This window comes from Nicotiana sylvestris, chromosome 5, assembly GCF_000393655.2.
Source record: "Nicotiana sylvestris chromosome 5, ASM39365v2, whole genome shotgun sequence".
Lineage (NCBI taxonomy): Eukaryota > Viridiplantae > Streptophyta > Magnoliopsida > Solanales > Solanaceae > Nicotiana > Nicotiana sylvestris.
Window position 1 is genome coordinate 76,386,229 of NC_091061.1, and position 11,634 is coordinate 76,397,862.

Genomic DNA, 11,634 nt, shown 5'->3' on the forward strand with positions numbered 1-11,634 from the left:
CCAGTAGGGCCTTGACCTGACCTCGTCACTATTCTACCGAGATTAGGCTTAGCACTTATTGGGTACCATTGTAGTGTACTCATGATACGCTTATGTACATCTTTTTATGCAGATCCAGGTATTTCCTACCAGTCCAGGCACTAGCGAGAGCTCATCTTCGGAGACTTCAAGGTATATCTGCCGGTATTCCTAGGCCTCGAAGTCCCCTCTACCTTGACTATTTTATTTCCTTATCCTTTTATAGACACTCATGTATAGAGATATTCAGTACCACTTTATAGAGCTTGTGACTTGTATTCGTCGGGTTTTGGAAAGTTGCAAAATACTGAATTGCGGAGTTTTTATATATTAGTTGTTGAGTTATTGAGACTTTAATTATTATATCAGTTATTTCTGTATGAATACTAGGCTTACCTAATCTTAAAAATTAAGTGTCATCTCGGTATTCTCCCGAAGAAAATTGGGTTCGTGACAAAAAGTACTATGTATTCGACTTCATGGAGAACTGGATCTTTTTGGAAAACGGAAAAAGGAGCAGTTCCACTAAGAGATACATGACATGACATTGGGAATCAATTTAACCGTCCTATCAAATTGAAAGATAAATTTAATTCACTCACAATCAAAGTATGTACTGGGCGGAATTCGAACACGAAGCAAAGAAATAAAAGGCCATTGGCTCGTGATATTAGTTTTATTTTTCATATTATTGTTAATGCCTCCATATTATGAAATGACGGAAAAGCATTACAAAATATCAAATATTTTATTCATTAAAATAATAAGTATAATATAATATATTATGAAACGTAACAAGCTTCCAAGCAAGTAAAACAACACTGTTTAGAGTGATATAAAGGAAGTGCATTTATCTGGATAATTGCATAAATTTGATTCCATCAATTTTTAATAACATCTTAACAAATGACAAATTGCATATATATATAACACAAAAAAAAAGAGAGATAAAATATTGGACAACAAAAATCTTTCTTTTTTTCGTTTTTGCCATCTGACTATAGAATCTATAGATCATTAAGTAAAACAAAGAAGAAAAAAGGTAAATTAAAAAACTTTAGCTCTTTTTCTCAACCTCACCACCTTGTACTAAATAAGCCTTTTTCCTTCTATCAGCAGTAGTTGCCAGGCAAATGACAAGGAAGAATGCAGCATAAATGGCATGAACCCTCCAGCTAGTCTTCGGTGGTTGATGGAGCACAGCCCTATGAAACACCGTCATGTAATAATGAAGCCCAATAGCAAAGCCCACAATTGTTTGGGCCAGACCAATGAGCTTGGTGGTGGGCCCAGTCTCAGTGGAAAACACTAAGATCAGATACATTAGCAGCATCAATAGGTACAACACATAAGCAAGAGTTTGCAATACTTGTAAGCAAATGTAAGTGGACTGAGCAGTAGCGTAGAAAAACTTCAAAGGTTCTAAGCCAGTGACCAAAGAAGAAAGACAGAGAATGGAGAAGTAAATGGAGAGGTAAACTTGGATGAAGATTAAGAGCTTTTGGAGAGAGAAATAGGCTTTGATTTTATTGAAAATGAGAGAAACAACAAGTAAAGGGATCAAGATGAATGCAAATGAGATAATAGAGGCAATTGTTGATGCATATTTGTTTCCGATATAGGGCTTGAAGTTCTTTGTTATTTCTTTGTTTGCTTTGTTGAGGTAAACTTTAGAGGTCTTTGAAATTCTTTCCAAATCTGGCAAAAGGGTTTCTTGGAATTTGGAGGGTAAATCTCTGAATCCAGAAATTAAATCATCTTCATCATCTTCAACCCAGCTGTACTGTGAATTTTTTTGGGCTGTCTGTTGTGTCTTGGATTTTTTGTCTGTGGGCTGGTTTTTACTAATTGGGGTTTTAGGTTTGGATTTGGGCTCACTGATGTCTTTTCCCAATTGGGTTTTAGTTGCTTTGGTCATTTTGTTAGTGGACTGGTTTTTAGTTGGAGTTTTGGATTTGGACTTAGACTCACTGGTGTCTTTTTCTAATTGGGGTTTAGTGGCTTTGATTGTTTTGTTCTTGGGAGTAGAGCTTGAGCTGATTTTGGTTAGATCTGAGGATTTCTTGGTGGTGGAGGAACTGATTTTGGTTGAATTTGAGGGCTTGGAGGAAGTGAGATTGACCTTCTGGAGCTGGGATTTGAAGGTAAGTTTCTGTGATTTGGTAATGGGGTTGACAAGCTTGCTTTTATTCTTGGTTTGAGAATCAGAAAAGGAAAGCTTGGTTTGGTTCTTGGTTGAACCAAAGCTAGAAAAAGAAGAAGTCTTGATTTGTTTGGTTTGATTCTTGGAAGAAGTATTGGAGAATTTAATAAGTTTGGTTTGGTTCTTGGAAGGTGAAAGTGAAGTTGGATTTGTTTTCTTAATTGGCTTTGACTCATTTTCTAGCTCCAACATTCTTCTGCTTCTAACATTATTCTGGGGTTGGACCTCACTATATGCAGAAAAGAATGAAAGAGTGAATAACACAAAAACAAGATAGAGTACCAAAAGTACCTTAGTAAAGCTGCAGGAATGTGCAAGTGGAGCCATATGTACTGAAATCAATGACTCTTGTTTCTGAAGATCTAACGAGGCTTTTTTTCCAAAATTTAAAGCCTCAGTTAGATCTGAATTTTAGACAAGATGGTAAAAAAAGTGTGTGGGCATTGGGAGAGGGGAGAGGAGAATAATTAAAGGGGTGATAGAAATATGTAAGGTCTTTGAGTGTGTGTTTGTGTGAAAAGGAAAAGGGATAGCAAAGTAGGAGACTTTAATGCCAAAGGCCTAAGTGGTGTAGAGGCGATGAGATATGTCACATGGAGCAACCAGACAATCATAGCAGACGCGATTTACTTTTCTACTTTGCTCCGTTCCAATTTAGGTGAACCTTTTTTACTGGGCACGTAATTTAAAAAAAATAATGACTTTTTGAATTTGTGGTCCTTAACAAATCAAAAGGTCCAGAGTATTTGTGTAGTTATAAAAGCTTCTCATTAAGGGTAGAATTGAAAGTTTAAGGTAAATTATTTTCAAATTTAGAAAAGGATCATTCTTTTTAGAACGGACCAAAAAGAAAATAGATTCGTTGAACTGGAACGAAGCAATATTAGTTTTCCTCACACTGTTTCCTAAATATAGGCAGCAAAAGTGTAATGGAAACTCTTCTTGTTACAAAGCTATGACTTGATAAGGATTTATTAGTAGAGTAGAGCTAACCTCAAATGTTTATTCTTTTAGTTATAACGTTTGATAAAGTGAAGCTTTTATTTAATTTTCTATATTCGACATATCTGTAAATCAGGTAAAAATACACAGGTAAAGAAAAAAGAAATCAAGCATTTCATCGAAGGACGGCGGCTTGACAGTTCGTCCAGAAATTGAAGTAAAATAAAGAAAGTAAAATTAAGTAGCAAGAATATACATAATATATATAGAAGAAAAAGAGAAGGAGAAAAAACAATAGAGAATTTTCATCCGTCTAAACTTTAGGGAGCAAAATTATTTGATATCAGATTGACAAACAATTATCAAGTGCTCGTTGAAATAATAGAAGTGTACGCAAATTGATCAAAAGGACATACTTTTCCATCAGGATAACGGTGACAGATTCTAGCATTCAAAATTTATTAACCAAAGTTTGTTTACGCAAAAGGTATAAGTTTTAGCATTCACAAAATAAAATTTCGGGTTTACACCTAATAATTTGCTGAACATAAATACTTCTGGACATGCCAAATGTCTCAAAAGCACACCATTTATACTGAGGGTTAATTATGATCAGTTTTAAAGTGGGTGCTCGATGCAATAGTTGAGATACGCGTAAGCTGACCGCCACTGTTATAAAAGAAGCTAGTTTTTCTAGCAAAGTTCTAAGTCATATATTTATGTCTTTTGGTAACAGATTTAAAAAAATCTATTAAACCATGTAATAAGATGAATAAGAGTGTCACAACATAAGAAGGTTTCCACTAGTTCTTTTCTTTTTTAAGGTAACATCATATTATCTGAATTCAAAGAATCAGATAGAATACTTTACCTAAACGAAGTAAAAAAAAAAACTAACTCACGCAAACCAATTAACCACTGATTCTGGTAGGGGGGAAAAGGGGGAAGAAAAGGAAAAAGAAGAAGAGATTATGGTCAATGAAAGATAGAACTAACTTGAATTTAGGTACTTATATTTCAACGTAAGACCAACCAAAATTAGACTATTGCACAAAGCCACAAACTATAGGAAAAGTGATTGCTTGACCTAAATATAATGATAAAGTTCGTCTTTTAACTCATCCGTTTAGCGGTTCAAACGCTTTTTATTCCGAGTTTAATCATTAAATATTTGGAATTAAGTACTCGACTAATTTGGATTTTCACTATGTAAGATCCATTTAAAGGAGAAACTTCCTATAAGAATTTTTTTCATTCCCAAAATTTAAACTCGAAACTTCTAGTTAAAAGTTGAAGGGGGTCTCATCGATCAAACATCTCTTAAAGTGTAGTTCAAACACTTGATTTCGTTCTTTCTATATTTTTCCGAACTTTGAAAGAAAACCATAATTCTTGAAAGAACACAAATTAGGGGACGTTTGGTTTGAAGACAAGTTATACTGGGATTAGTTATGCTAAGATTAGTTATACTAGGATTATTTATGCTGGGAATAATTATACTGGTATTATTTCTTAGGGGCCTTTTAGTTGGAAAGATGTTATCCCGTGATTAATTATTTCGGGATTAGTTATTCCAGGATTAGTTATTTTACCTTTCCATGGGGATAAAAAAATACTACAATCCCGAGATTAATTTTACCGAAATTTTCTCCCAACCAACATGGGATAAATTCTTTTTAAATTTAGTACGGGGATTAATTATTTCTTGTCTCTCGTACTAAATGAGCCCTTATTAACTGTTTGGCATGTTGTATTAACTTTGAGATTGTCAATTTTACTATTTTATCCTCGGATAACTTATCATGGGATTACTATTACATAGGAAAAAAAAAAGAGAAGGAGAAAAAACCTCAAAAGAAGGAAAAAAACAATTGAGGATTTTCATCCGTTTAAACTTTCAGGAGCGAACATATTTGGTATCAGCATTGACTAACAATTATCAAGTGCTAGTTGTAACAATAGAAGTGTACGCAAATTGATCAAACGGCATCGTTAAAGAAAAAAAATGAAAACGTTTCTCGTTGTTGGTGTTGGGAAAAAGTGGCAAGTGTTATGAATAGTTTGTACATTGGATACTACTTTGGATACTACATTGGATGCTATATTGGATGCCCATGTTGTGAATAACTTAAAGATTAAATTTCCTACTTTATGTCCATTATCTTTACTTTTTATGTCTATAAAAGGCCATGTAATTGCAATGGAAAAATACACCAAAGTGAAAGAAGAAAACATTTCTCCCTTCTTTCTATCTCTTCTTATTTACATTTTACTGCATTACTTTTATTTTATTACACGTTATCAGTACGAAGCTCTAATTTTATTCTTAACTCCCACTAAGTTGAGCCATATTTTATTAAGGTATGTATCATTATAATCATCTTATTTATGGCAGTACATATCATATGCTCACTGTTTGCAGATTACTTGTGTGCTTGGGCATCTTAAATAGTTTAAGTACATTACAGTGATTAAATAACTATTTCCTTTCGTGCTCAACTCTTAGAGGACCTCAAAGTCATCAAACTAGCTATGCACTAATGTCATGGACTCACTGGATCAAAATATATCTTTAAGGCATTTTGAAGAACTGTGAGAAATGAATTGACAAGCAATAATTTTTTTAATTACTTTATATTTATTGGAACATATAAATAATGTTAGTCACGTTCAATTCTATTAACACATATATATCAATAATATAAAGTGAAATGAAACAAGTATGTAATTTCTACTTTATGGCAAGAATAAAATGAAATAGTAGATTGTTAACATGATATAGCTCTATTTTCATTTCTTTTACCTTAATCGTTTTGTTTTCATTAATTGTTTATTATTATAATTATTTCTCTAACTTATTCATCTTTTATGATAGTTTTCACTATGTCAAATTTATCAAAACTTGAATTTGTGGCACTTGACATCACCGGAAGGAACTATTTATCATGGGTTCTTGATGCTGAAATTCACCTTGACGCTAAAGGTCTTGGAAATACTATTATACAAGGAAAGGAAGCATCAAATCAGGATTAAGCGAAGGCCATGATTTTCCTTCGCCATCATTTACATGAAGGGTTAAAAACTGAATATTTAACAGTAAAAGATCCACTTGAATTATGGATTAATTTGAAGGATCGATATGACCACCTAAAACTTACGGTATTACCAAAAGCTCGGTATGAGTGGATACATTTAAGGTTGCAAGACTTTAAAACCGTAAGTGAGTATAATTCTGCTATCTTTAAAGTAAGTTCTCTATTAAAATTATGTGGAGACACTATCACAGATGAGGACTTATTGGAAAAAATATTTTCTACTTTTCACGCTTCAAATGTGGTGCTACAACAACAATACCGTGAAAAAGGTTTTAAGAAATATTCTGAGTTAATCACATGCCTACTTGTGGCTGAGCAGAATAATACTCTATTAATGAAAAATCATGAAGCTCGTCCCACTGGGTCAACTCCATTTCCGGAAGTGAATGTTGTAGCAACGTATGATAAGTTTGAAAGAAAACAAAATAATTACCGTGGTCGTGGACATGGTTGTAAACGTGGACGTGGCAGGGGGCGAAACAATTATCGTCATTATGGTGGAAATAAATTGGAGAACAATAAGGGTTCTCAAATTAATCATTCAAAAGGTAAAGCTAGTATGTGTCACCGATGTGGTATGAGAGGTCATTGGGCACGCATTTGTCGTACGCCAGAACATTTTGTCAAACTTTATCAAGCCTCCCTCAAGAAAAAAGAAAATAATGTGGAGGCACACTTGACCTTTCAAAATAATGATGATGAAGCAAGTCCCTCAAATAAATATGATTCTAAGGCACATCTTGCATATAAAGATGATGATTTTGAAGGCCTTACAAATATTACTCATTTAGAAGTTGGAGACTTCTTTGAGGATATTGACTGAAGAACTAATCATCTTACTAGGGAATGAAGCTATAAAAGTTGTTATTTTTATGTTTGCAACTAGTTTATTTTTCTTGAGTGTATTTTCCTAATGCATCATGTGTTGCTAGTTTCTACATTCCTAATGTATTTCTTAATATTTTTTTCGCTTGTCTTTCATATTTCTTATGATGTATTATTTGTTTTTTTATGAAGAATATGAAAATTCCCCAGTCTTCAGTTGGACTCAAGATTAATAAAGATGATATATGTCTTCTGGATAGTGCTACAACACACACTATTTTAAAAGATAAGAGATATTTCTCTTATTTGGTAATGAAAGAAGCGAATGTTAATACAATATCCGGTAGTACAAGATTAATTGAAGGTTCTGGAAGAGCCAATTTATTACTACCAGGAGGAACAAATTTGGCTATTGATGAAGCACTATATTGTAGTAAATCTCAAAGAAACTTATTAAGTTTCAAAGATATTCGCCAAAATGGCTATCATATTGAGACTACAAATGATGAAAAGATTGAATATCTTTATATTACTACAATAATGTCCGGTAAGAAATATGTGCTTGAAATGTTACCTGCTCTTTCCTCCGGCTTATACTACACAAGTATTAGCAGGATTGAAACACATGCCATAGTAAACGAGAAGTTTACTAATCAAGATAATTTTATTATTTGGCATGACCGGTTGGGCCATCCTGGTTCTAATATGATGCGTAAAATAATTGAGAATTCACATGGACATGCAATGAAGAATCAGAAGATTCTTCAATTTAAGGAATTCTCTTGTGCTGCGTGTTCTCAAGGAAAATTAATTATTAGACCATCAACTATTAAAGTTAGGATGGAATCCCCTGCATTTCTGGAACGTATACAGGGTGATATATGTGGGCCCATTCACCCTCCATGTGGACCATTCAAATATTATATGGTTTTGGTAGATGCATCTACAAGATGGTCACATGTGTGCTTACTATCAACTCGCAATATGGCATTTGCGAGATTGTTGGCTCAAATAATAAAGCTAAGAGCACAATTTCCAGATTATGCAATTAAGACAATTCGTCTTGATAATGCTGGTGAGTTTACATCCCAAGCCTTTAATGATTATTGTATTTCAACTGGGATAACAATTGAGCATCCAGTTGCTCATGTTCATGCACAAAATGGTCTAGCAGAATCATTGATCAAACGCCTCCAATTTATTGCTAGACCAATGCTTATGAGAACAAAACTTCTCATTTCAGTATGGGGTCAGGCTATTTTGCACGCAACAGCACTTGTGCGGATAAGGCCCACAAGTTATCATAAAGTCTCCCCATTGCAATTGGCTTTTGGTCAGGAGCCAAATATTTCTCATCTTAGGATCTTTGGTTGTGCGATATATGTTCCAATTGCTCCACCACAACGCACAAAGATGGGTCCTCAAAGAAGGTTGGGGATATATGTTGGATATGAATCTCCTTCTATTATAAAATATCTAGAGCCGATGACTGGAGATTTATTTACGGCAAGATTTTCTGATTGCCATTTTGATGAATCAGTATATCCAACATTAGGGGGAGAAAATAAGCAGCTGAAAAAGAAGATAGATTGGAATGCATTATCACTGTCTCATTTAGATCCTCGAACAAATCAATGTGAACAAGAGGTTCAAAAGATTATTCATTTACAAAATATTGCAAATCAATTGCCAGATGCATTCACTGACCTACCAAGGGTGACTAAGTCACATATTCCAGCTGCTAATGCTCCAATTCGAGTTGATATCCCGGCAGGACAATTAATTAAAGCAAATGAGTCTAAGTCATGCTTGAAACGTGGTAGACCAATCGGTTCTAAAGATAAAAATCCTCGAAGAAGAAAAGGAGCAAGTGATCAAAGTGAACATAACACAGAGGTAGTGGCTCAAGAAGAGCCCCAAGAGGTAACAAATGATAAGACCTTAAGAGAGGTCCAGCTACCTGAAAATAATAAAAATGAAGATATATCAATAAGTTATGTCTCAACCTGGAAAAGATGGAACCGAAATAATATTGTTATCGATAACATTTTTGCTTATAATGTTGCTGTTGAAATAATGCAATAAGATGAGGATCTTGAACCAAAATCTGTCAATGAATGTAGACAGAGAAATGATTGGCAAAAATGGAAAGACGCTATCCAGGCAGAGTTAACTTCACTTGGAAAACATGAAGTCTTCGAACCCATAGTTCGAACACCTGAAGGCATAAAGCCAGTAGGGTATAAATGGGTTTTTGTGCGAAAACGAAATAATAAAAATGAAGTCGTTAGATATAAAGCGCGACTTGTGGCACAAGGTTTTTCCCAAAGGCCTAGAATTGATTATATGGAGACATATTCTCCTGTAGTGGATGCTATCACCTTCAGGTATCTCATAAATATGGCAGTGCAAGAAAAACTTGATATGCATCTAATGGATGTTGTTACAGCCTATTTGTATGGATCATTAGACAACGAAATTTTTATGAAAGTACCTGAGGGATTTAAAGTGCCAGAAGCATATAAAAGTTTTCGAGAAACTTGTTTAATAAAGCTTCAGAAATCTTTATACGGATTGAAACAATCAGGTCGTATGTGGTACAATCGCCTGAGTGAATACCTATTGAAAGAAGGGTACAAGAATGATCCAATTTGTCCTTGTGTCTTTATAAAAAGGTCTGGATCTGAATTTGTTATAATCGTCGTGTATGTTGATGATTTAAATATCATTGGAACTCCTGAGGAGCTTCCAAAAACAGTAGACTGTTTGAAGAAAGAATTTGAAATGAAAGATCTTGGAAAGACAAAATTTTGTCTTGGTCTACAAATTGAGTATATGAAAGATGGAATATTTGTCCATCAATCAACATACATCGAAAAGATTTTAAAGCGATTCTATATGGATAAAGCACATCCATTGAGTATCCCGATGGTTGTGAGATCACTTGATATAAAGAAAGATCCATTCCGACCTTATGAAAATGATGAAGAGCTTCTTGGTGCCGAAGTACCATATCATAGTGCAATTGGGGCATTAATGTATCTTGCCAATAATTTCCGACCAGATATAGCTTTCTCAGTAAGCTTATTGGCAAGATTTAGTACTTCGCCAACACAAAGACACTGGAATGGTATTAAACATATATTCAGATACCTCCAAGGGACCATTGATATGGGTTTATTTTATTCAAATGAATCCAAGCCATCATTGATTGGTTATGCAGATGCAGGATATTTGTCTGATCCACACAAAGGTCGATCTCAGACAGGCTATTTATTTACAAGTGGAGGTACAGCCATATCATGGCGTTCGACAAAACAAACTATGGTTGCTACTTCTTCAAATCATGCAGAGATAATAGCCATTCACGAAGCAAGTCGAGAATGCGTTTGGTTAAGATCTATAACTCAACACATTCAACAAACATGTGGTCTTTCTTCGAAAGAGAATATTCCAACAATATTGTATGAAGACAATGCTGCATGCATAGCTCAATTGAAAGGAGGATATATCAAAGGAGATAGAACAAAACGCATTTCACCGAAATTCTTTTTCACTCATGATCTTCAGAAGAATGGTGAAATAGATGTACAACAAGTTCATTCAAGTGATAATTTGGCTGATCTGTTCACTAAGGCGTTACCAACCTCAATATTTGAAAAGCTGATATATAAGATTGGAATGCGTCGTCTTCGAGACATTAAGTGATTTTTCATCAGGGGGAGTAACTACACGCTGCACTCTTTTCCTTAACCAAGGTTTTGTCCCACTGGGTTTTCCTGGTAAGGTTTTTAATGAGGCAGCAAGCAATGCATATTATAAATAACTATGTACATCCCAATATTTTTTTTTTGTAAGTTTTTAATGAGGCACATTATCTTACATGGTCATCCAAGAGGGAGTGTTATGAATAGTTTGTACATTGGATACTACTTTGGATACTACATTAGATGTTACATTGGATGCCCATATTGTGAATAACTTAAAGATTAAATTTCTTACTTTATGTCCATCATCTTTACTTTTTATGCCTATAAAAGGCCATGTAATTGCAATGAAAAAATACACATGAAAGAAGAAAACACTTCTCCCTTCTTTCTATCTCTTCTTATTTACATTTTACTGCATTACTTTTATTTTATTGTAGCAAGAAAATTATTAGATTTCCCTAATTTTGTTCTCCAAATGACATGAATATTTCTTAATTCGCCAATTGCTTAGACTGGCTTCACTTCTGCTCTATATTCATTTGAAAGAAGTTGACTTTAAATGAGAAAAATGGCTCTTCTACAGTCCTACTTGTGTGTGTGAAATGTGAACCAAGCAATGGACTTTGACCTTTTTTCAGTCATCTTCCAGTAGATACGCTGGCGCCAAAGTTTTCGGCGAAGTATTTTATTTTTTTAACAAGTAATTAATATATTTATGGTAAAACTAAATACACAGCAATATAATTAAGCGAAAAAGAAGACTCATAAATCCAAGCAAAGGCATGTATGAGGACTCGAACTAATAAAAGTACAAAATTAAGCTGAAAGCTACAAAATTACA

At 34.1% G+C, this 11,634-nt stretch overlaps 1 protein-coding gene across 1 annotated transcript; it reads right to left on the reverse strand.

The window, feature by feature from the left end:
* Positions 1–867: 867 nt before the first annotated feature.
* LOC104215732 (uncharacterized) lies at positions 868–2,813 on the reverse strand. The gene has a single exon (XM_009765604.2). It carries the CDS (start codon positions 2,546–2,548, stop codon positions 1,076–1,078), a length of 1,473 nt encoding a protein of 490 aa, XP_009763906.1. The 5' UTR covers positions 2,549–2,813; the 3' UTR covers positions 868–1,075.
* Positions 2,814–11,634: the final 8,821 nt, after the last annotated feature.

Bases quoted from the DNA above. Each gene is read 5' to 3' on its own strand.
- LOC104215732 (XM_009765604.2), bottom strand. From the start codon at position 2,548: ATGGCTCCACTTGCACATTCCTGCAGCTTTACTAAGGTACTTTTGGTA.